The sequence below is a fragment of the Euleptes europaea genome, chromosome 7 (assembly GCF_029931775.1).
Source record: "Euleptes europaea isolate rEulEur1 chromosome 7, rEulEur1.hap1, whole genome shotgun sequence".
Lineage (NCBI taxonomy): Eukaryota > Metazoa > Chordata > Lepidosauria > Squamata > Sphaerodactylidae > Euleptes > Euleptes europaea.
This window is the reverse complement of record NC_079318.1, coordinates 76,584,659-76,609,345: the sequence shown is the minus strand read 5'-3', so window position 1 is coordinate 76,609,345 and position 24,687 is coordinate 76,584,659. Positions and strand designations below refer to the sequence as shown.

Here is a 24,687-nt window from a genome sequence, read left to right as displayed (position 1 = left end):
TCAGGGCAGTGGCAGCATAGAGGCGGGGGGGGGGGGTTCAGGGGTTAGTCAGAGCAGCAGATCTTCTCAAGAAACCAGCACAATTCCTTTGTTTCTCCTGCAGCCCTGAAACACCAGAGGGAGGTGTATTTCATGAGGGCTGCTTTCCTTTCCCTTTCCTTAGTGTGTGCAAGATTGATCCTACTTCTCTCCTGTTACGGGGAGGGTTCTGGGTGGGCATATTCTCTGTGCACTGTTGTTAATAAAGGGACTTCAGAATTTGCTGTAAGAGGGAATCTTTAAGTTCTTTAATAAAAACAGATCACCAGAAAACAGCGGAGTCTGGCTTTCTTTGTGGAGGATGAGGAAAGTGAAGAGTGTGGGAAGTTGGAAGAAGGGGGAATACGCAAGCCCCTCACCCTTTCTTCAGTCTCTAATGTCTGAAATCCTTAAAATGCCCTGCACCAGGATGCACTTCTCAATGTTTCTAAATACATCTACGGTGCAGCCCCATTGAGAATACTGACTAGTTCTGGTTGCCCCTTCTCAAAAACGGCACAGTGAAGCTGGAAAGGGGCAACTAAAGTGACTACACGATTGAAGCACCATTCCAATGAGGAAACACTGCAGAGCTTCCTTCAGCAGGTCAGGGAGGAGATTACAGCAGATTATCACCTTATAGCCAGTTATCAGTGGCTATTAGCCAAGGTAGCTACGTAGAGCCTCCGCTTTCAGTAGCAATACATCTCTCATGACAGGCTGTTGGGAAAGAAATAACAGGGGGGGTATAACTTTCCTACCCCTTCTGGTGCGTTTCCCAAAGGCATCTGGGTGATCAGTTTTGAAAACGATACTAAACAGATCTTGATCTCTTCTGACATTCCTCGCTTGGCAGAGATGACCATTTAAACTGTTCCAGCAAATGGTACATTATAGGACCATTTGTTAATTAATTTTGCTGTTTATAGAAATATTGTAGAGTAGACACTGTTAGAAATATAGAAGTATATCATATGTACAATTTTTTTGGCTTCCTATGCTGATTTTGGTGACTGTCAGAGTGAGAGAGGTGGCCCTTTGCCAGGCAGTTAGGATGTTACGACCACAAGTGACTGTACGGAGACTGAGACCCAAAACGAATCCTGAAATGTGATGGGAAATGCAAGGAAAGAACTGTCATGCGAGGGCTGAATTAAAGGATGCGAGACTGAGGAGCTGAATCCTCTGGCCCCTGTGGCGAGGCAGCCACATAGCTTCACACCTCATTCACTTAGGGGGTTACCTCACTTGTATTCCCAGCGATGTATTAAGAGTTTGAAAACGTTATAAAAAATACTGTTTGCACTTTGTTTGGCCCCTTTAGCTGTGAAGACGTCTTCCAACCATTTATTAGCCGTAGTATCCAAAAACCCTTTTAAAGCGATGTTTTTTATAACATTTTCAAACTCTTAATACATCGCTGGGAATACAAAGTGCGGTAACCCCCTTAGTTTCACTCATACTTCAAATGCTCAAGAAGACTAGAAAGCCGTTTTTAAAAATAATGACAGTTTAGGAAAAAGACAAAAGACCAGCAATTGCAGATGACAAACACAGGTAAATGGACAAACATCCCTTTCCCCCAGTCTATTCTGCTGTCTTCTCAGGAGGCAGCAAAAATCAGAACAAGAAATGGGGAAAATGATCAACCATTGTACTTGCTTCTTCCCCCTTGCAATACTGAGAAACAGCCCTTCCCTCAAGCATTTCTGCAATGAACACACACACACACAAAGGCAGGCAAGGAGAAAACCTGAGGAACAACTAGAATTACTGATGCGGTGCAGAAAATCTTCCCCTTCTCCGAAGCCCAGTCCCCGACCTACGCAACCTCGAGCTGCTGTGATCCTTGTGAGTTAACCAGGACTTGGTGCACCAAAAGGGGACTTTCACATAAAGGCAGCTCCGGTTCCTCCTGCCTGTTCCATCCTTCACCCTGTTCCACTCCCTCCTCTCTGCTGCTCTGCAGCATACCTGGACCCTTGCTTGCCACAGTAGATGACAGAGAGGGGCAGGAGGCGGGCCAGGGGAGGATTGAAGGAACAATGACCAACCTCTCTGGCTGCATTTCTGTTAACATTTCTGGAGGACTGGGAGGGGGGGGCTTTGAATGCTCCGGAATGTACAAGGCTGTGGATTCTCCAGAGTATGCCAAGTCCTAATTTGAGCATGGAACACAGCACTTGCAAAACTGGCTCCATCCACCAACACCCCCCCCAAAAGTCCTGCATCTTGTCTCCGTCAGGCTAGGAAAAAAAGGGGAGGGTCCTGTTCTGTGGTTCATCTTAAAGAGGAGGCTGCTCATCAACATATTGCCTGCATGAGCACTAAAGGGTAGCAGAGAAGCCACAGGCCAACCTTGCTTCTTCAGAGGTAAACCAAAGCAAGTAACCCCAGCAAGCTTCCTGGAACAACTCCCACTCATGTGCTGGGCGAAGAAGAGATGCCGCCGCTGGGGAAGCCACCGACCTTGTTGCTCCTGCAGAGGAGAAGATCACGGGGGACTCAGCTGCAGGTCCAGGAGGTGGGTGGGAGGGATCAGCAGCTCAGCATTGACCTGTGAAAAAGGAGGCACACAGTCAGAGCTCGCTCTTCCCCTGCCCCCTCTGAAAAAGTCACACATCAGCACCAGCCCAGCCTTAGGTGGAATGCAGAAACCAGTGAACTAGGGGAGAAGAGGAAGGAGTTGGTTTTTATAAGCCGATTTTTCTACCACTTAAGGAAGAATCAAACCGACAATCACCTTCCCTTCCCCTCTCCACAACAGACACCCTGTGAGGTAGGTGGGGCCGAGAAAGCTCTAAGAGAGCTGTGACTAGCCCAAGGTCACCCAACTAGCTTCATGTGCAGGAGTAGGGGAAACAAATTCAGTTCACCAGATTAGGGTCTGTCGCTTGTGAAGGAGTGGGGAAGCAAACCTGGTTCTCCAGACCAGAGTCCACCGCTCCAAACCACTGCTCTTAACCACTACACTATGCTGGCTCTCTGTGTGCTGGAAAACCTCCCACGTGGCAGCACTGAACACGTGGAGATCAAGTCATCTGCAGGCTGTGGACACACAATGGGTTAACCACTCTCAAACTTAGCACCCCCGCTTCCCCAGATTTACAAGCAGTTGGGGGAACATTCCAGGCATCAGGAACTAGAGAATCTACAAAAGACTACCGGTATGTGGCCACAAGCTGCTGCAATGAATGTGGGTACAGCCACTCCCAGCTGAAATCCTTATGATCTCACATACGGAAGAAGTCCACCACTAGATTAAAATATACAATTGCTTAGATTAAAAGCACACATTCTTGAAATGGCCAGAGTTCACTCGACTTGCTTGGTGAGCCAGTATGGTGTAATGGTTAAGAGCGGTGGTTTGGAGCGGTGGAGTCTGATCTGGAGAACCGTGTTTGATTCCCCACTCCTCCACATGGGCGGTGGAGGCTAATCTGGTGAACTGGATTTGTTTCCCCACTCCCACACACAAAGCCAGCTGGGTGACCTTGGGCTAGTCACACTCTTTCCGCCTCACCTACCTCACAGGGTTTCTGTTGTGGGGAGGGGAAGGGAAGGTAATTGTAAGCCGGTTTGATTCTTCCTTAAGTGGTGGAGAAAGTCGGCATATAATAACCAATAATTCTCCTCCTCCTGTAGAGACCATACAAGACTCCCTCCAAATACAGATATGGCTGTGACACACACCTCTGTCTGATTCAGCTAACTCCCAAGTACTTGCATCCTACAAGTTTTCAGGCTGGCCTTCAATAAATCTTCACAGCTAAGGATATGTCAGCCTCCACCCCAGAGTTTAAGTGGCCACCACTCCGGCCCTTCCATGTATCAGATTAATCTAAAGAACTCTAGGCAAGGACTGTTTTGTCTAGAGCAGTGGTTCCCAAAGTGGGCAGAACCACCCCCTGGGGGCGGTGGGATTACCTGGGGGGGGCACTAAAAGGCAAGAGGGCAGCAGGGGGGCGCTAGAGGTGCGCCCATTCAACTGTGTTGTTGGATAGGGTAGGGGGCGCTGGGGTTGAGTTTGTGGAACCAAGGGGGCAGTGGCCCCAAAAATTTGGGAACCACTTGTCTAGAGGCTGACCTTATAGTTAGCAGGAGAGGAAGTGTTGGCCACGTGTGCCATTAAAAGGGAAGAGGTCTGGGGACTGAGAGAGCTCTTCCTGACAAGTTATGTTTAGAGACCAGAGATACAGATGAGATGCAGCCCTCTGGGAGCCTCTGCCCCTATCTTTTCGCTATTAGTGGCCCTTCTCCTCCTGAAATCGACAGCCCATCCTGCGCAATTCAGCTCCTTCCCTTGGATCCCGTCCCTTTACTCACTGGGGAATGCAGATACTGGTGGAGCAGCATCCGGAGTTCTGTGTTCTGCTTATGCAGCCCATCTGTCTCCGTGATCAGCTTGTCTCTCTGAGTCAGGATGTAGCTGGACAGAGAGAAGAAAAAGAATGGTCAAAGGGGCCTTTTTTCCCTCATGGCGGCAAGAGAAGTCCTTGGCTCCTCCTGTTGTGATCCTGTGCCCTTGGGAAAACACAGATGGACTATGAGTCATGGAGGACTCCTTCCTCACCAACTCAAAAGAGATCCAATGAAAACAAGGAGAAGGAGACTAACCCTAGCAAAGCGAGACCAAAATCAGGCTACAAAAAAAAGCAGGTCCCTGGCAGGTTTTGACTGGATGCCCCTGCTTTTAAAGAAAACATGTATTCTCTCATCTCACCACCAGAGGCCGCTATAAGCTCAGACATCTTGAACAAGGAGGCCTCTTGGCTCCCACCTCACTGTCCCTGCAAAATACAGAAGCAGGGACACCTCAGGGCTCCATCACTCACTTGTATTTCTGCAGGGCTTCTATCAGCGCATCCCACAGCTTCAGCTTTCCATCCGGGATGACGTGGGCCAGCGCGTCCCAATACTCAGAGTCCTTGGAGCTGTCCCGCTCTTCGTGCGCTTGCTGCAAGCAGGGGTGTTTCCTCCTAGAGGTAAGGGGAAGGGGCTGGCCAGGCTGGAATTCAAGAGATCCAGCTGGATCCAAGCAACCTTGCCATCATATCAGGGCTGCACATCTCGCCATAGTGCGTCCAGGGTGCCATCTATTTATCTATCAACTCCATTTTTTCTCCCAAACTTCCTCCAAGCTCAGTGTGGCATACACAGTTTTCCCTCCTACACTTGATCCTCACAACAACTCTGTAAGGTAGGTTTGGGTGACTGGCCCAAGTTCACCCAAATAAGCTTAGTGGCAGAGTGGGGGTTGAAACCAGGTTTCCCAAGTCTTAGTCACACACTCTGGCTCTCCAGGCTAACACCCTCCCCACTGGTAGCTGCTAGCATGGGTAAAGGTCGATTCACACTACCAAAATGAAACCACAGAGAACTGCCATTTGTCTGTGTATCAAGAGCGGAGCTCACAACTTGCATGAAAACATTTGAAATGCAGCTCAAGAAGCGAGCCGCAATCTGAACGGTGACCGGTAAGGTACAGAAATGGCCGGTAAGGTACAGTGCCTTCTTTTCACCCTGGTATCTCATCAAAATGGTATCATCCTTTATTTATCCAATATTTATATTGCCCTTCTTCTAAGGAACTCCTGGTGGTGTACATTTCCCCCCTGCTTCCTTTCTTAATAAAAAAATACGGCTAACAGCCAAGCAAATAACATTTCCCCCTATTTTTAGCTCACAACACCCCTGGGACCTGTAATAAAGGAAAGAAGTTTCCACCTGTACCTGCTCCCCATGTACTCAGGAGCTCAACCAGAACCATTCCTTCCTTCCCTTCTGGCCCGTGCCCCACCCTTCTGGCACCTTCCATTCCCTCCCTCAGCATCCAAAACCAGCTCCTCCTGCCTATTCAGCCCTACCGTGGCTCCTTGAACTCCTGCACAAAAGCCTTGAGGGCCTTCAGGATGTCATTGGGGTGCATGTAGATCATGGAGGGGTGCGCGGCTGAGTCCACAGGACCCTTGGCCTCTTCTTGCGTCACAGAAGAGGCCTCCTCTTTGTCGGCCGCTGACGCATCTCGAGGTGCTTCTTCGGAAGGTGCGTCTGCCGTCACCTCTGTTTCCTACGTGACAATGAGAATTCCCTCAGATATCTCGGAGGGCTGATCCAGAATTACAAGGGAGGGTCAGGCCAACATTTAATGGACATCAACAGCCCTAAAAAGAAACTAGTGAAGAGCTAAAAGGGGAAGAAACAGGTGAACGCTTGGTGAAAACGTTAATGATACATAAATTTTACCAGTGATGGTGCAAAGAACAACTCGCACTGTTACAGACTGGGAGGAGGCAAACCTTAGAAGGGATATGATAACCATCTTCCAGTACTTGAAGGCCTGTCATATAGAGGATGGTGCCGAGTTGTTTTCTGTTGCCCAAAGGTCAGACCAGAACCAACGGGTTGCAACTAAATCAAGAGTTTCCATCTAGACCTTAGGAAGAATTTTCTAACAGTTAGAGCAGTTCCTCAGTGGAACAGGCTTCCTCGGGAGGTGGTAAGATCTCCTTCCCTGGAGGCTTTTAAGAAGAGGTTAGATGGCCATCTGTCAGCAATGCTGATTCTATAACCTTAAGCAGATGATGAGAGAGAGGGCATCTTGGCCATCCTGTGGGCATGGAGTAGGGGTCAAAGGGGGTGGGGGGGAGGTAGTTGTGAATTTTCTGCATTGTGCAGGGAGTTCGACTAGATGACCCTGGTGGTCCCTTCCTACTCTATGATTCTATGATACAGGAGGGATATTTCCATCATGCGCTGTTCATGAATTTTCGTAGGCCCTGTATTTGCCCACAGGATGTTCATGCAGGAGGACTGTTTGGGCAAGTCTTCAATTCAAATGTCCCCACCACACACACACATACCATTACCTGAGGGGAGGTCAACCACTGAGCCTTGTAATTCATGAAGAAGTCCACCATGTAATACACATCATCTTCATTATCAATTGACAGGGCCTGGGGAGAAGCAGAAAAAGATTGCAGGTCAGCTGGATCAGCCAGTCCTCACGTGGACGTGTGAGCTTCTTTATTGTTTCTTCCTGAGCAACCGAGAAAGGAGGGAGTCAGACAGCTCAGCTGCCACAGGTGTCTAGTCAGTTGCCAAAGCAGATGCTCAAGCACATCTCTTAAGTGTTACCCTCTCATTTTACTATGGGTGATTCATGCAACCTCATATGGCACGAGGCGGTATTTGTCAAACTGTAGTGCACCAGTGACATTTCCAGCTCTTTCCCCATGTCAGGAAGACCCATGGATAGAAAGTGGAAAGCATACTGCATGCTAATTTTGCTGAGAAGCCAACTCCAGTCTTCCAGCCACAGCTTTGCTGGCAAGGGAGAGGCAAACGGAGCACCAGCCAAAGTCAAAGAGGAGTTCTGGGCACAGACGCATGAGAAGAATGTCAGGGTGCCTCTTACCATGACTGATGATGGGTGTGCAGAGGAAGAGGGCTGGTATGTTGTTAGGAGCTCTGCATACAGGGATGCTGCACTGCTCCCCACTGTGGATTCAGATACACCTTGGCAGTGGAAGACAAACCTGCCCCCTGCCCTTGGCAATCTCTTGGAGAGGAGGGCTTTGCCTTTTCCCCAACCATGCCCCAAACCACGGCCCAAAAAGGGAACCATGGACAGCCATTAGCTCTTATCTGCATAGCTCTCTGTTTGGTTCCATTTCTCCATTTAATCAGAGCATCGTCTTCACCCTTTCTAGACCAGAACCCACTAACCTGCACTGCTACATGGGCCCCACTTTTCTGTTTTTACTACCCACACCTGTCTTTCTGCTTCTATCTCCTTATCTCTTCCCCATAGTTCCCCGTCTTGTCTTCTTTTTCTTTTCTTTTTTAAAAAAACTATTAATACCAGACAAAAATAAATGTTTCTGCTCCATTTTTATTTATTTATTATTAAATGTATATCCTTCCCCTCCCCAACCAAGGTTGGGCTCAGGACAGCTTACAACCAATACAAACAGCAACATGTACAATCAATCAAATAATCATATTGATACATAGGGATTACTATTTAAAATTTCTAACAAAATCCACAAGTTACACATAATCAGACCCAGAGGCAACAATGAAGCATATATAAGCCATCCGCCGGGAGAGGAAGGCGGGTGGTTAGATGAACCAGGATTAACTATTATAGTAAGCAGGAACAGGGAGGCCAGTTTATTGCTGCCCTCAACCATAAGTCTGGTGGAACATCTCAGTCTTACAGGCCCTGCGGAACTGAGCTGGGTCTCGCAGGGCTCTGGTCTCATTCGACAGAGAGTTCCACCAGTCAAGGACAGCCAGATACTTCTCAGGCTGGGGATCACCAACAGGTTATTGGACGAGCATAAGGCTCTCTGAGGGGTGTATCTGGAGAGGCGGCCCTAAAGATATAATGGCCCCAGACTATTTAGGGCCTTAAAGGTTGAGGACCAAGGCACTCCTAAGTGAAGGAACCTAGGGCAACTGGCCGTTATAGGTCTACTTTACAGAAATAAGGAGTAGCTTAGAGGAGCGAAAGGGTCTTGCGTGAAATTGTGGAGAGACCCAGCCCTGAATCTCACTCCAGGTGAGACAGCCAGAGTCAAGCTGGGCAATCCCCAACAAAACCCAACCCATTTGCTTCCCCACGGGACGCTTTTGACAACCCCTGGTTCTCTGGGATTCAGAGACCCTTCCCTAAGCACCTGTCCTTGGATCTATAACCTTCCCATTACAGAATCAAAACTTACTGTGAAAATGGAGTCCAGCTTCATGAGGGTGCGGTCATGCTTCTCTAGAGGCTGGAGGAGCCCACGCAGCTTGCTTTCAATCACGAAGCCCTGGAAAGACAGGGAGAGCACATTATTTCCCCAGGGTCTTGGCAGAAAACTATCGGTGGTTGACAATGTACTTAATGTCTTCAGCCTTGGGACTCTACTGGGGGGGGGCACGAAGCAACAGCAAGGCAAGGACTCCAACCCAGGAAGTCACATAACAAATGACCCCCAAACCTTTAACCCACCGACTCATCACACAGGAGCTCCAAGACATGCTTGACGGTAGCTGGTGAGATGGACCAGAGACATGGGACCTCTGCTTCGGAGTCGATGGTCTCCCTGATGCCCTCCACAGCGGTCGCTTCCTTCTCTTCTGCACGACCTCTTTCAGACTGGGCAGAAGGCTTCCGTTCTACTCGGCTTGCTACAATAAAGAGCAATAAGGCAGAAGCATTGCAAAGAGACCCCCAAGACAAACACTGATGAGAATTTCTACTCGGAAGGCAAGTTCCCTTTTAAAAAGGGGGGCATTTCTTAATGATCTGACTTTCTACTCAGACAGGGAAGAAGGATGCTGGGTGAGAAAAATCTGCAGGTTATGTACATGAGTACAGAATTGGAAACTTCATGCACCACGGACATGCTTGAAAAGATGTGGGCAGAATCTGATGGGATCTCAGGATGGAAAGGGGTGCTGAGGAGACATTCCCATGGTCAGGGGAAAGGGCTTCCGTGCTCTGGAGTGCTCTCTGCCCCTTCCCATATTTAGCAGGAGCAGAAGAAATTGTGCATATATGTGCATCTGCACAATGCAGATAAGTTTCTCCTGCAGAAAAAAATGTGGATTATTTTGACCGGAGAATTCAGCCTCTCGGGGAATCTCCACTTTTGTATCTTTTGGACAAAAAGGCAAGTTCTACTCCAAGAAAAGGTCTCAGCTCTTTGCCTTCTTTTGTGACCCTCCAATGGAAACCTGAGACTGTGGAATCATTCAGGGCTGGATCACCTCAGGCGTTAAGCAAACAACTTCAACTGACATTATGTACTGTATGGTTGGACTGAGCGTCAGCCTCAGATGACAAAGCTCAGAGGGTGACCCTGGGTGAATTATTCTGCCGGCCTAACCCTACCTCAAAAGGTAGTTGTGAGGACAAAATTCGCCAGCGGGGCAGCATGTTCACTGCTCAGAGATCCTGGGAGGAGGAGGGCACAAAAATGAATACATGCCTATAACAAAAGGGAAGAGGGAATACCCACTGCCCTCTGCTCTTTGGAATAAAAATGTGATTACATATATTATTTACTGTGATATTGGGATCTGAGCTACAATCCTAAACACACTTCCAAGTGAACAAGCCCCATTAAAGTCAGTGGAACTCACCTTTGAGAAGACATGCTTAGGCTTGTATTACATGCCTCCTCTTTGCAGGATCTGCAGCAAGGCTTTAGACAGATGACGCTCCCCCCAGCTAGGTGAAGGACCTGGAGAAAACCAGTGCTTACATTTCGCCATCATCACCTCCTGGGCCAGCTCGTTGGCCGACTTCTTCTTCTCGCCGCGTCCTAGGGGTCCCACGTTATGCAGAAACCAGCCGTCCGGCTCCATCCAGGGCAGCCCCAGCTGCTGCATGCTGATGACCTGGTCAGCATCGAGGGCTTTGCGTATCAGCCCCTTGGCCTCCTCCTCGTTCATCAGCCACACTTCCAAGAAGTGCTCGGCGTCCACGATGGCAAAGTGTCTGCGTAACAAGACAGGGGAGGTTTCACAGTGAGCAGCTTCCTTCGTCCAGTTTGGGGCGAGGCCATAGACTGCAGCCAGCTGTCCCTATGAACTACTGGGGCTAAGCCCTGGAAGCTGCTCACAATGTCAGGATGGGTTGGATCCCACCATTTTTTCCACTGGAGACAGAAGGGAGAAGGGGGTCCCACCTTTGGCCATCAAAAAGGCTACACTGAGGAACGTGGGACCCATGTGGACAAGAGACATGTGCCAAGGGGACTGGCGTAAGGAGGGGAATGAGGTGAGATGGATTGAAACAGATCCAATTCCAATGTGTCTGCATCACTTTCTCCTGCCACAGCACTCCCCCCTTTTCCTGTCCCAGAGCAGGCCGCCACACCTCATGGTCCTCTGCAGATCCTTATATTGCTCCACGATGCGCTTGTAGTCAGCGGTCAGATTCTGGTTCTCCTCACGATACTGCTTGATCTGCTTGGCCAGTTTCAGGCGCAAGTTGTTGAGCACGTCGTGCAACCTGAAGGAAGACAAGGGGAGCTGCCGTGGCAAAGGCAGGACACAGAAAGTGGCCCAGTGCACCAGCACTTGAGGGTGGTCAGCGCTGGAACAGAAACGTCAGAAAGAGCCAGACTCCCATTGTGGCTAAGATAGCTCCAGGTGCTCAGTCCTGCCATCCTCAGGAAAAGGCAGTGAGCACAACCCAGCCAGGTAACTAACCACACAACATCCAGCATCCCAGCATGGGCTCCCTCTCAGCCACTGGACAGTTATGAGACCTGCAGTCCTGGGGGGGAATAGAATGCGCAGCCTGGCGACTGAGCACCCAATTGCCAGTCATCAGAGGAGTGATCAGCCACAGCTTCCCAGGGCATGCACACCATAGCCACAATCCAGATGACCCCCTCTCCAAGGCAGTGATCCCTAAAGAGAGCATGGAGGGAACGGGTGGGGGTTAATCCTGCTCCTTTACCGATTGAGCTTCCGCTTCTGTTGGGATTTGATAATGGTATTCTCCTCGTCTCGCTTCTTCAGCACCTGGAAGTTGTACTCCAGCTTCTCTTGGTTCAGCTGGTACGTGGCTTTCATCTGCTGGAGTTGTTGCTCTAGGATCTGGCATTCGAGGGGAAAGACTTGCTAAGCTGCAATCAGGACACAACATTCAACCACTGTTCCTGCTCCCGATGGCCACAAATTTTACATTTGCCTGGCCTGGCCTCAGCAAAAATGGGAGTCGCCAAAAACGGGAGTTAAATGGGACTCCTATGCCACAAATTCAGAACACGTCCCCCAGGTGAAAACATGCAGTGAGATCTTCACTACTCTTGTCAAAGTCCAGGGGACTAAGTTGGGAATGTGAGAAAGGGGACAAAAAATAAGGTAAAAGGTTGGAGGGGATTCTTGTGAGGATCCAATGCATGGATTCTACAAAAACCACCTGATGAGTATCGAAACATCAGTCATGGAGGTCTCATTTCTGCTACTCATTCCTGCGTCAAGTAATGATACTGGGAATTGTTCCTATGCAAATAAGTCCAATCCAAAAAGAATTCTTCCAATATGCCACTATGGCTGCGAGAATCCTGTATGCTTCATATTGGAAGAACATCGAGATTCCCACAAAGACTGAATGGATACGCAAGCTATTCTGATTTGCTGTGATGTCAACATAGCACTGCTTGATTAACAAGCAACCATTAGATGACTTTTGGCATAAATGGCAACCCTTTTACGATAAATACGCATGATGTTTGAAACTAGTCTATTATATTTAATAGGATAACCAGATTTAAGTAAAAAGTAAAAATTAAAAGTATATATATCACCAGTGTAAATACTTGTGTAAGATTAAACATTGATCATCAGACGGTACTCTATTTAATTGGGTGCACATTAGATTAATTTGTCTTTGAAATATGTAATGTGTTTACTGATTGTTTATTGACTGTTCTTGGACATATAATTCTTTTCCTTTCCCCAGTTTCTTTTATTTTATTTCTGTACCCTAAAAACCAATCAATCAATCAATATATATACGGTATATAAAAATTCCCGACAACTGCTAGTGAGCCACCCAAACAAATTAATTATGGAGAAGTGGCACCACCACCCCCTCACACCTTCTTTGGGACAGTGACCCCATAGCACTCAGAGGACCAGCACATGGGTTCGGAGGGGCCGCTCTCCCGCCATACCTGCACGTCGTGCTCCAGCTTGATCTTGATAACGTTGTAGTCCTCGGCATCTTGCACCCGCAGCTGGTTGAGCTCCCACTCATACTCTTCCACTTTCTTCAGGCGGGCCGTCATGAACTCCAGCTAGGCCGAAAAACAGGAGGCGCGCAACGGTCAGGGCCCCCTACTGGATGCGGAGGCTGCCTATCCTACAGTTGCTTTGTCCTCACCAGATTAAGGCAGAACTCTGACCCTGGCCACACAGATCAGTCCCAGACTGCCCACCCCTCCCACTACCAGCGGTGGCGGAGGGGGGGGGGAAGGATCGGCAAAAAGCAATTAGAAAGCAGGAGCAAATGACATAAAATGGTTCCCATTGCTTAAACACTGCATATAATTCTGTCTCCCCTACTAAAAGGCTTGTCTTTCAATGCTGATCAGGGAAGCACTCATTCTTTCAGGAAGCTCCTTTGAGAGAGGGGGAACAAGCTATTTTCCTGCCCCCACTCCCCTCACCTCTTGCTGGTTGAGGGCCTGAATGGCTTGCTCCCATTTCTTCTTGTTGCTTGTCAGTAGCTCCCGCCGCTCCAGTTCAAAGGCCTTCTGAAAAGGAGGGAGAGGGAGTTAGTGGAGCAAAGCTGGAGCTGAGGCTCAGCAGAGCCCAGCTGCAGGATCAGTTTACAGTGCCACCCCTTCGCTCTACAGCAGAAAGGAGCACCTGAACCTGCCTTACACTGGGGACAGGCTACTCGTCTATAAAGGTCAGTACTGTCCACTGTGACTGGCAGTGGCTCTCCAGGGTCTCAAGCTGAAGTCTTTCCCATCACCCGCCACCTGGTCCTTTTCACTGGAGATGCCACGGGTTGAACGTGGGACCTTCTGCATGCCAAGCAGAGGCTCAACCATTGAACCACAGCCGCTTCCCCCAGTATTTCTGAGTGTATGCAAAATGCACTTCTCTTGCCATAGCCTGCCTTAATGCATCAGGGATTTAAAAGTATAGTTTATATTAACAATCATTTATGGCAGAGGCCTATCTTTCTTTTTGTTTTTTATTGTTATGTCACTCTGTAAAAAGCCACATACACTACTGGTGATATCAGACATTAATATTGATGCAATAATTAAGTCTGGCCCTGACCTCTCATTTTAGACATTAAACTGGGGGGGGGGGGGAATGGACCTCCACTTCTCCCCTCCTGTCACGGGTGCCCCGGCTCAGCCTTCTCCCTCTCACAAAAAACTGTGACTCTTCCCAAGCTTACTGCCTTGAGTGGAAGTCTGACCTTTGTTGGCAATTATTTATTTTTATTTTATTCAGTTAACACCCTGCCCTTTCCCATCCCAGGACCAGCTCAGGGCAGCTTCCAACAATATATACCCAGAATACATTAAAGCATAATTTAAAACAGTTTGCCACCCTTAATACAGTTTAAAATGGCTGTCCAAAATTACCGTCGCTGTCTCAACCATATGCCTGGCAGAACATCTCTGTCTTACAGGCCCTGCAGAACTGTAGTAAATCCCACAGGGCCTGGGTCTCACTAGACAGAGAATTCCACCAGGCTGGGGCCAGAGCCAAGAAGGCCCTGGCCTGGCTGAGGACAGCCAGATAGTCCAGGGGCCAGGGACTACCAACAGCAAAAGAGATGTTCGACTTTGAATGTGCCAGGAGTAGCCCATCCAAGCCCCAGTCAATCCCTGGAGGACAGAAATGACCCAGGCAATGGATCTAATTCTTCTAGGAGGCTATCTCACAGTGACTGGATCACCATGTGCTCTGTGCTGAACAGCTGGCCTTCCCAGTGGGAGCGAGAAAGTTCTGGAATGCCAGAGACGTTCACTTGGCCGCTTCTCTTTTTGATTTTTTCCCCTAGCCTTGTTCCCAATGTATTTTTACCACAAAAAAACCCAATAAAAAAGGAACGGTAAACCAAAGAGGTTGAGAACACAAAAAAAGCCCAGAAAAAGTAGTATGATACAACGTATAAGCAAGCCAATTCAATTATGTGCACAAAACATAACACCAGCATTTTAATATGTAAACAAATCAAAAACAGGAAACAAGTGCACACAGACAATAAGATAACATGCAACGCCAAGTAAAATAAAACACAATGCCAAACTCAATGCTTTCAGGCACCAAAGTTCATGGCCCTGAAACATTAAGATAAACAACTAAGATTCTGGGTGATAGAAATGGTGTCTGCTCCTACACTTCAGTTGGATCAAATTCTACCAAAAAAAGTGAAATATTTTGGATCTTTACCTTATGAACTTTGGTGCCTCAAGACTTGAATGAGGAAACTGATTGTCAGTGGGCTGAAAGTTTGTTTTGCATGCTCTGGTGTGCTTACATTTTTATTTGATTTTACTGTGAGGTTTGCTTTAAGAGCTTACTAATGAGTCACGGAGGGAGGATTTAATGGCTTCTCCCAGATATAAGCTGTATAGTTTTTGATTGGAATGTATTTATCTTGTGGTAGGTATGATGTACCTTGAGATTCCATGTTAGCTTGGTGAGACCTTCACACATGTGCATCAATGCTGTTAATCAGACCAAGTGAGATGGGATATGTATATATGTGTGTATGTGTCTCTGCGTAAGTGTATATATAAGTATATTATTCTGAAACTGACATTTTATTTATTTTTTAGGCATAGACATAATTAAAGACTGATTGTGAATAAGGAGTTTATAATATATTTCAAGTATGTATATTCTTTTAACGATGGTTTTTATTTTATGGCTTTAATGGCTCTTATTTTTGCAGGTTTTTAAGTGGGTTATCTTACTGGCTCTTGTGATTTGTTATGTTTTTCATGGTGAGTTAGATAGTGGAGTGCCTCAGGGATCTGTCCTCGGCTCTGTGTTGTTCAATATCTTTATAAATGATTTGGATGAAGGAATAGAGGGGATGCTTATTAAATTTGCAGATGATACTAAATTGGGAGGGGTAGCAAAAATGGTAGAAGACAGAGCCAAGATACAGGATGATCTTGACAGGCTGGAGAATTGGGCTAAAACCAATAAAATGCATTTCAACAGAGATAAATGTAAAGTTCTGCATTTAGGTAGGAAAAATCAAATGCATAACTATAGGATGGGGGAGACTTGTCTTAGCAGTAGTGTGTGCGAAAAGGATCTTGGGGTCCTAGTAGACCAAACACTGAACATGAGTCAGCAGTGTGATGCGGTAGCTAAAAAGGCAAATGCAATCTTGGGCTGCATCAACAGAGGTATAGTGTCCAGATCACGTGAAGTGATGGTATCGCTTTACTCTGCTCTGGTTAGACCTCACTTAGAGTATTGTGTTCAGTTTTGGGCACCACAATTTAAGAAAGGTGCAGACAAGCTGGAATGTGTCCAGAGGAGGGCAACAAAGATGGTGAGGGGTCTGGAGATCAAGTCCTATGAGGAAAGGGTGAAGGAGCTGGGTATGTTTAGCCTGAAGAAGAGAAGACTGAGAGGGGATATGATAACCATCTTCAAGTACTTGAAGGGCTGTCATATAGAGGATGGTGCCGAGTTGTTTTCTGTTGCCCCAGAAGGTCGGACCAGAACCAATGGGTTAAAATTAAATCAAAAAAGTTTCCATCTAGACATTAGGAAGAATTTTCTAACAGTTAGAGCGGTTCCTCAGTGGAACAGGCTTCCTCGGGAGGTGGTAAGTGCTCCTTCCCTGAAGGTTTTTAAGCAGAGGCTAGATGGCCATCTGTCAGCAATGCTGATTCTATGACTTTAGGCAGTTCATGAGAGGGAGGGCATCTTGGCCATCTTCTGGGCATGGAGTAGGAGTCACTGGGGGTGTGTGGGGGAGGTAGTTGTGAATTTCATGCATTGTGCAGGGGGTTGGACTAGATGACCCTGGTGGTCCCTTCCAACTCTATGATTCTATGACTGTGCTAATTATGGTTATAAGCCACTGACAAAGGCTTGTGCGAAAAAAAGGAAAGGAAATGCTTTTGGTAGTGTGTTATATTTCACTTGGTGTTGTGTGCTATTGTATGTGCATACCTGTTTCCTTTCTTCTATTTGTTTACATATTAAAATACTAGTGTTATGTTTTGTGTACATAATTGAAGTGGTTTATTTGTACATTACACCATACTATTTTTTTCCTTTGGGTGTGTGTATTCTCAGTCTCTTCAGTTTACCCTCACTCTGCATTTTTAACCTGTTTGTCAATATTGGATGCTTAAAGCAGTAAAACAGAATAAAAATAAAACTAAATAAGTAAATAAAAATGAAAAGAGAAGTGCAGGACTTGTATTTTGTGTAGCTTCTGTTGCTTTCTTCATTTGACACCCTTTTCATCATATAGGAACACAACTGACACACCCCAACACACACACACTTGTGCTAAACAGAAGCTCAGAATGGGCGGGGGCAGAGGGACTCCCAATACCTCAATCTGCAAGAGCTCTCGGCGGTAGTTTCTCATAACGTTCTTGATCTGCTCCTCCATTCTCTCCAGCATAAGATTAATGTCATCTGACTGCTTCTTGAGGTCCTTCACATATTGGTCATCTTTGCTCTTCAACTCCTGGAAGGCAAAAGCTGGAATGGGTTCACACATTACTCTTGAACACAACGGCACCCTTGTTAGCTTCTTGTCAGCCACTTGAATTTTGCCCTTAATTATCAAGACCTTGTAAATACTATGTTGGCACAAACCTTTGTTTTCAGTGTTTTGGCTTGGTTGTGTGTATCCCCCTCCCCCCCCATCTCACAAAAACTACGTATTCGCTATGTGAAAATGAACGTCATACCTAAGGGCATCTTTGCCTAACCAGGTCATCAAGGGAGGTCCTGCTGATTCTATTGCCCTTTTCTGTTCAGAATATCTATCCAGTGCATTTTGACCCCACCCTTCTTCCAAGGAGCTCTAAATGGCTTACATGGTCCTCCCTTCCCCATTTTACACTGCAAACAGCCCTATGAAGTAGGTGAAGCCGAGAGTGTGACTGGCCCAAAGTCACTGAATGAGACTCCATGGCACAATGGGGATTTTAGTCCAGTTCTTCCCAGTCCTGCCCTGACATTGTGACTACACTGAGTTATTTTTTTGCCTTATTTATTACACTTGCCTTATTTATTACTTTTATCCTACCCTTCCTTCAAACAGCTCAGAGCAGTATACTTAAACATCTACTCCACTAACCCAGAGAGGTTCACTGAGAATTTGAACCTGAGTCGTCGTCCCCCGCCCCCCATTTCAGTCCACTGGTGGAGGAAGGTATCCTGGCCAGCTCTTACCACTCATTGTACAGCCAGTGTTATGTACGTTGAAGCGAGTGCAAGTCCTTTCCAACGGGTCGAGGCTTCGCACTTATGATCCTGCTCTGCAGCAAGGCGACAATTCTGACCAGGTTTTTTTTCTTTTCCCACTTCCGCTTTCCCAGCATGCCCCTTCACATGCCAGCTGCCTGCTTTGCTGCCGCTAAGTGGGTAGCCACTTTGCTACACAGGGCAGCACTGCAGCTGACAAATGGGTGAAGATCCACAAGGCTTGGCAGGACACATCTCCAAGGGCCAAAGAAGGGCAGTCACGGGATGACCGAGTTTACTTTCTTATTTCTATGTCACACTGGGCTCTCCAGTGGAGCAGGCAGAAGGACCTTTCTGGTTGTGACACCCACTCTCAGGAGCGCCTGTCCTATGAAGTTCAAGATGGCCCCTTCAATTTACCATGTGTGTGTTAAGTGCCATCAAGTCGCTTATGACTCATGGCGACCCTATGACTCAATGTCCTCCAAAACGTCCTATCTTTGACAGCCTTGCTCAGGCCTTGCAAATTGAGGGCTGTGGCTTCCTTTATAGAGTCAATCCACCACTTGTTGGGTCTTCCTCTTTTCCTGCTGCCTTCAACTTTTCCTAGCTTGACTGTTTTTTCCAGTGACTCTTGTCTTTTCATAACGTGAGCAATCAATTTACCATAGTCATCAATATTTAAGAACAGCTTTAGTTTCCCAAACTAGGGAACTGATTGCTCTGTTTTGTGTTTGAATTATAAATTTTCACTGTTTATTTTTTACAATTTTTGTGGTCAACCCGAGCAATGATTGCTTGACTATTGTCCATCACCTTGGGGACCCTGAACTAGGTGTGAAAGGTGCCCCCAAAATATTATAAATAAATACGGTACATATAATAATCAGTCAATAGTTGGGGTTAAATAACTGTAGGTTGACAATCCTCTAAAGAAATCCCATGTAGGTCAAATCCAAGTGGACATAATGAATGGAACAGCACCACCTACCATGCTGCAAAATTACACAGAGATTTGCTGATCTAAACACTATTCTTGGGTGGTTCATTTGAGAGATATGGAATCTATTATAGCACCTCCTCCTTAACCTTCTTTTCTCTAAGCAAAACACATTCCCAGGTATGGAAGCGCCAACCACCTCCCCTTTCCCCCGTGTGCCACTGTCCTCCATTGTATGATGAGCTGCCCTGGCCCTCCTCCTTACCTGCTGCAACTCACTGATGAGTTTGTTCTTCTCCTCAATCAGAAGTGCGCAATGCTGCTGCTGCAGGTTGAGCACGTCCCACAAGTCTTGGGGGATGATCTTCTCCTTGGCACTGCCCCACTTGGAGGTGATCTCATCAAACTTGTCCTGGTTGGCTTTGGCTTCGTTTTCCAGTTTCTCGAGCCTGCAAGCAGCCAAGTCAGTATGAAATCCTCTACAGTGAGTTTAAAATAGGATTCTCACTCAGAGTGACATAAAGCCATTGTGGACTGCTGGGGAGTGTGACAGGCCAATGATCAGCAAAAACCTCAAACTTTCCCTTCTATGAGAATGCTCACCTTGCCTCATGGGAATTCCTAGGACCTGGTGTATTAGTATGCCAGACATGCTACCAGTGCCAATGGCATACTTCAGTTTAGCAAGATCAGGCTGAATGGCACAGTGCTGCATAGTCTCAATCTGTGCCACGATGGTTGTGGTGTAGTGGTTAAGAGTGGTGGACTGTAATCTGGAGAACCGGGTTTGTTTCCCCACTCCTACACATGAAGCCTGCTGGGCGACCTTGGGCTAGTCACAGTTCTCTCTGAACTCTCTCAGCCCCACCTACCTCACAAGGTATCTGTTGTGGGGAAAGGAAGGGAATTGTAAGCCAGTTTGAGTCTCCTTAAAGGTAGAGAAAACCGGAGTATAAAAACTTACTCTTCTTCTCCTTCTCGCAATACCTTTTCCTTCACATTCATTCTAGCATAACAGCACTAAACCAACCACCACAGTGATGGTGCTATTCCAGAAATACTTTATGAGGCAATGCAATCAACAAGCTGCAAGCCTCATCAGAATGAGAGTGGATCTTCAGAACATTCAGCCAATACAGAAATATGATGCAGGAAAACTGCACATGTCTATCCACAGTGCTCTGTCACACCTTAATTAACAAGGAGGGGACCAGTTGCGGATGGGCACACACCTTTCAGGCAGACTGCCCCATGTTCCTGCCATCTCCAGTTACAGGGATCTCAAGTAGCAGGACTAGGAATGATTTTGGCAAGCTGCTGCCAGTTAGAGTAGATAGCATGGGGCAACATGGACAACTAAACCGATAAAGCAGGTCCATGTGCTGAGAGTTCAGATCCATCCCTTCAAGGCTGCATAGTAAAACTGCAAACCGATGCCATTTATCTTCTCTTTGCTCTAAAATCAATATCCCACTGAATTGTCAAGGAAGACACATAATTCTGGACATTTGGGCTTACTGCTTACCTCTGCCGACTCAGCTCCTCTTCCTCTGACCTCCTGTGCGTCTCCCGAGCATCAGCTGCCACCTGGATGTTTGTCACCAGTTGTGTGCCATCGATCAACAGTTTGGCCAGTCTCTGTATACACATGGAGGACGGCAGAAACATATTAGAAAGCCATCTTCCTAAGTACATTCAATCTTTTGCTGGACTGACCAACAGTTTAAAACTGTGCATACTTTCAAAATTAAGGCTGGTAGTCAGAGTTTCTCTTGGTCAGAAATGGCTGGTTCTTGCAGCCCTACAAAACTGTGAATATACCAAGAGTAAAAATGTAAGCAGAGTCCAGGATCTCCAAATTAAATGTTGTATGGACATGAATTTGCAATTTTGTATTTTATTTTAAACATTTATAGCCTATCTTTCCTCCCCAGAGCCTGAGGTAGCTAACAATGTATTATAAAAATGTATTCAACTAAAACTTATCAATTTCATACAAACAGAAGAAACACACATGTACATATATGTATGCATATAGGGGAGAGGGATGCACACACACACATACAGACTTCAAAACAAATAAACTCATCAGAGAAACACCCACTGAATTAATATGGTTTTAACTGCACATCTGAATGCCTCTACCAAAGATCTCACAAGAGTGTCGGGAAGTTTGCTGAAGGGCAAAGGAACCACTACTAAGAAGGCACGGGAGTGGGTTGTAGCCAAATGTGCCACTCAACAGTACATTTTTTTAGGTGAAGGGAGGGCTCATACAGGTACTGAGCTGACTCTGGACTTCTGCTCTGTGGTGCACCCCTTTCCTGTAAGCACCCTTCTGCTTCTAAGTTTCTCAAACAACATTCAATCCCATTTGACACACTGGAATATGGAATTCTGAGGAGGGGAAGAAAAGGATTTTACATATGCTAGCCAGGAATTCACAGCTACCCTTCTGGGCTAAATGAAAGGCCAAGCCACACATGCAAGAACATCACACAATGGGCTGGATCCCGTGAGAAAGATCCACAGATACAAAGGAAGAGGCAATTTTTGTTAATTCCCCCTCTGCTCTGGTAGCCCTTCAATGCCTCCATGCTGCTCAAGGGGGTCCCCTGTCCCCCCAGAAACAAATTTCAGACCACAGCAGAGATGTGGTATGGGGAGGTCTTGCCTCTGTGAATGGAATTCAAACAGGATCCAACCCAGTGTCTCATGCCTGGATGGTATCATTCAACTACTTGACGCTGAACCAGAGAACTGCCTCCACTGCTTTTCATGCAAGTTAAAGAGACATGGAAGCTCCGAATTTGGCACTGGTTCACTGATGGTGACTGTGACTGTTGACTATTGCAGCTGCCCCAGGTTACGTTTGAGGGGGCATTCAGTCTCTAATGTACATTCCAGATCAAAGCAGAATGAGCTCAAGGGTAGATCCACTGCTTAGTCCTAACCTGTCTGCTCTCCTCTATTTGTTTGTAGCTCCTGCTCTTTTCTTCCTCCACAAGCTTCTTTGCATCTGGATCTTCTCCGAGGGCCTCCCTGGGGAGGGGAAAACATGTCAAAACTCATTCTTAATACACCCACCCTGTAAGGTACTAGAAACACGTCTAGGGATTCCCAGAGTCAATACGACAACTCAGATATTTCCTCAGAAAGCAGATATGAGGACAGAGATACAATCTCAAAAAAAAAAAAAAAAAAAAAGGCCTCCTGCAGTCTGGATTTCAGCTACTGTTCAAATGATTCAATGAACAGAAACAGCTAAAGAGTCAACACTTGATTCACAAGGTGAGAATTGCCAAATCCAAAGTTCATCAGGTTTTTGCCAACCACATTAAAGTCAAAAGTTACCTGGTCAGCATGCATCCATCACAACAACAAAAATATTGGAATGCAACAGCTTGACCATGCCATCATATGGACTGACTGTAAAAGGGTGGGGGGAGGAGAATCCTGGCAATTAAACAGCTAGTATGGAAGCAAGGTAAGGCTGTACCATTTCCAGGCAGGGCACAAACACACAGCCCATTTGTATAAGGAAGGGGGACAATGATATCATGGCTAGGGAGTCTAGTCCTGCTTGGTTGGGAGGATCCAGCCCCAGGTTGAAGAAACTGGATGTCCCTGCTGTAAGTTGTCCCTTGGCCCCTTAAACACTGTTCTGTGCTCCCAAGCACAGAAACTAAAAAGGGAAGTATTAACAGGAACTTTTTTTTCTGTTCTGAAAACAGCCTCCCATTCTTTCAATGGAAACAGTCCTGTTGCAATGAAAAGCCTGTTTTATTTTGAAACGATGCTCCCAGTATCCTGGCTACTGTCCTGCTGGAGAATGGATATAGTCTGTCCTTGGTGGCGAGGAAGGGGCATAGAAGGGGAAGGGAACACCAACTCCAGCCTGGGAAATCCCCAGAGAATGGGGGTGGCTCCTGGGATGGTAGAGTTTGAGGAGGACCGGGAGCTGGAGGGAAGGCAAAGCCATAGAATCCGCCCTCTGAAGCGGTTATCTTCTCTGTAGTTTGGAGATCAGTTGTAATTAGGGTTGCCAACTTCCAGGTACTAGCTGGAGATCTCCCGCTATTACAACTGATCTCCAGCCAATAGAGATCAGTTCGCCTAGAGAAAAATGGCTGTTTTGGCAATTGGACTCCATGGCATTAAAGTCTCTCCCCGCCTTCCTCAGGCTCCACCCCAAAAACCTCCCGCCGGTGGCGAAGAGGGACCTGGCAACTCTAGTTGTAATTCCAAGAGCTCCAGGTAGGGTTGCCAGGTCCCTCTTTGCCACCGGCGGGAGGCTTTTGGGGTGGAGCCTGAGGAGGGCGGGGTTTGGGGAGGGAAGGGACTTCAATGCCATAGAGTCTAATCTCCAGGTGAACTGATCTCTATCGGCTGGAGATCAGTTGTAATAGCGAGAGATCTCCAGCTAGTACCTGGAGGTTTGGAAATCAGTACGGAAGCGAAAATAATTTAAACAAAGTGCAAAAATTTCTTTATAAGCTACTACATAAATATGAAGACAACACAAGACAGAATGTAGAAAAATGACCTACAAAAGCCATGTTCATATGTACAAAAAGAGTAATTTTTCAAATCTTTCAAAGTTGTCTCAAATATGAGCACAAGTTCTTCTTTTTGAAGACAAATGTCATGTACCTTCTACCTTACTACATGACATTTGTCTTCAAAAAGAACTTGTACTCATATTTGAGACAACTTTGAAAGATTTGAAAAATTACTCTTTTTGTACACACGGCTTTTGTAGGTCATTTTTGCACATTGTCTTGTGTTGCCTTCCTATTTATGCAGTAGCTTATAAAGAAATTTTTGCACTTTGTTTAAATTATTTTCGCTTCTGTACCGATTTCCAAACCTCCAGGTACTTGTACAGCGGTGTCTATTTTTTCTCCCAGTACCTGGAGGTTGGCAACCCTCGCTCCAGGCCTCACCTTGAGGGGTAGAAATTCTGAGAGGGGTAGAAAGGCCCAGAAAGGGCGCTTCGGGGGGGGGGGGTTGTGCCCCAAAGGCAGCTTCTCAAGATGGGGCTGATAAATCGTCTGGGGCGGGGTATTTCAGGCAACAGGAATCCTGCCGGCGGGGCGCTTTCGCGACGGACCTGCGCTTGGCCTCTAGCCGGGCAGCGATACGCAGTCGGCGGGCGGCGATTCGCTCCTGCGGGTCGTCCGAGTTCAAGTTGGCCACCTTTATGCGCGTGGGGGTGGCGGTGGCGGTGGCGGTCGTGGCGGCAAGTGCAGCGCCGGCGGCGGCCCCCTCGGCCTCGGCGGCCTCGGCCTCGGCGGCCTCGGCCTCGGCGGCTCTCATCACGCCGGAGCCTCCCGGCCACGACTACAGGCCTCGCCGGCTGATGCCCCTGTTGCTGTGGCAACGGCGTGGCTACGCGACTCGGGTGTGCGAGGCGGAGCTAGGCTCGCCTCCTTCTACGCAGGCGCGTTGCCTCCGTTGCTGTAGCAACCGTGTAGGACAGGTCCATTGGGCCCGACTCGCCTCCTTCTGCGCATGCCCCCTGAATCCTTTTGCCCGCTGCATCTTTTTTTCTGTAGTAGAAAAGGGCAAGAGACCAGTAGCACCTGAAAGACTAACAAAAATATTTTCTGGTAGGGTATGAGCTTTTTTCTGTAGTGGAAAAGAGCCAGAGTCCAGTAGCACCTGAAAGACTAACAAAAATATTTTCTGGTAGGGTATGAGCTTTTTTCTGTAGTAGAAAAGAGCAAGAGTCCAGTAGCACCTGAAAGACTAACAAAAATATTTTCTGGTAGGGTATGAGCTTTTTTCTG

The 24,687-nt window shown here is 47.1% G+C and overlaps 1 protein-coding gene across 1 annotated transcript; it reads right to left on the bottom strand.

Annotated features, from left to right (window-relative positions):
• Positions 1 to 37: 37 nt before the first annotated feature.
• On the bottom strand, positions 38 to 24,214 carry DRC1 (dynein regulatory complex subunit 1). The gene is given in 19 exon segments (XM_056853408.1): positions 38 to 105; positions 2,488 to 2,575; positions 4,345 to 4,447; positions 4,854 to 4,997; positions 5,886 to 6,088; positions 6,888 to 6,974; positions 8,748 to 8,837; positions 9,020 to 9,198; positions 10,028 to 10,030; positions 10,278 to 10,513; positions 10,895 to 11,029; positions 11,483 to 11,622; positions 12,705 to 12,827; positions 13,200 to 13,286; positions 17,093 to 17,230; positions 19,161 to 19,344; positions 20,421 to 20,533; positions 21,850 to 21,937; positions 24,009 to 24,214. Coding segments are annotated over 19 exon segments (2,415 nt in total).
• Between the last annotated feature and the right edge of the window lie 473 nt (positions 24,215 to 24,687).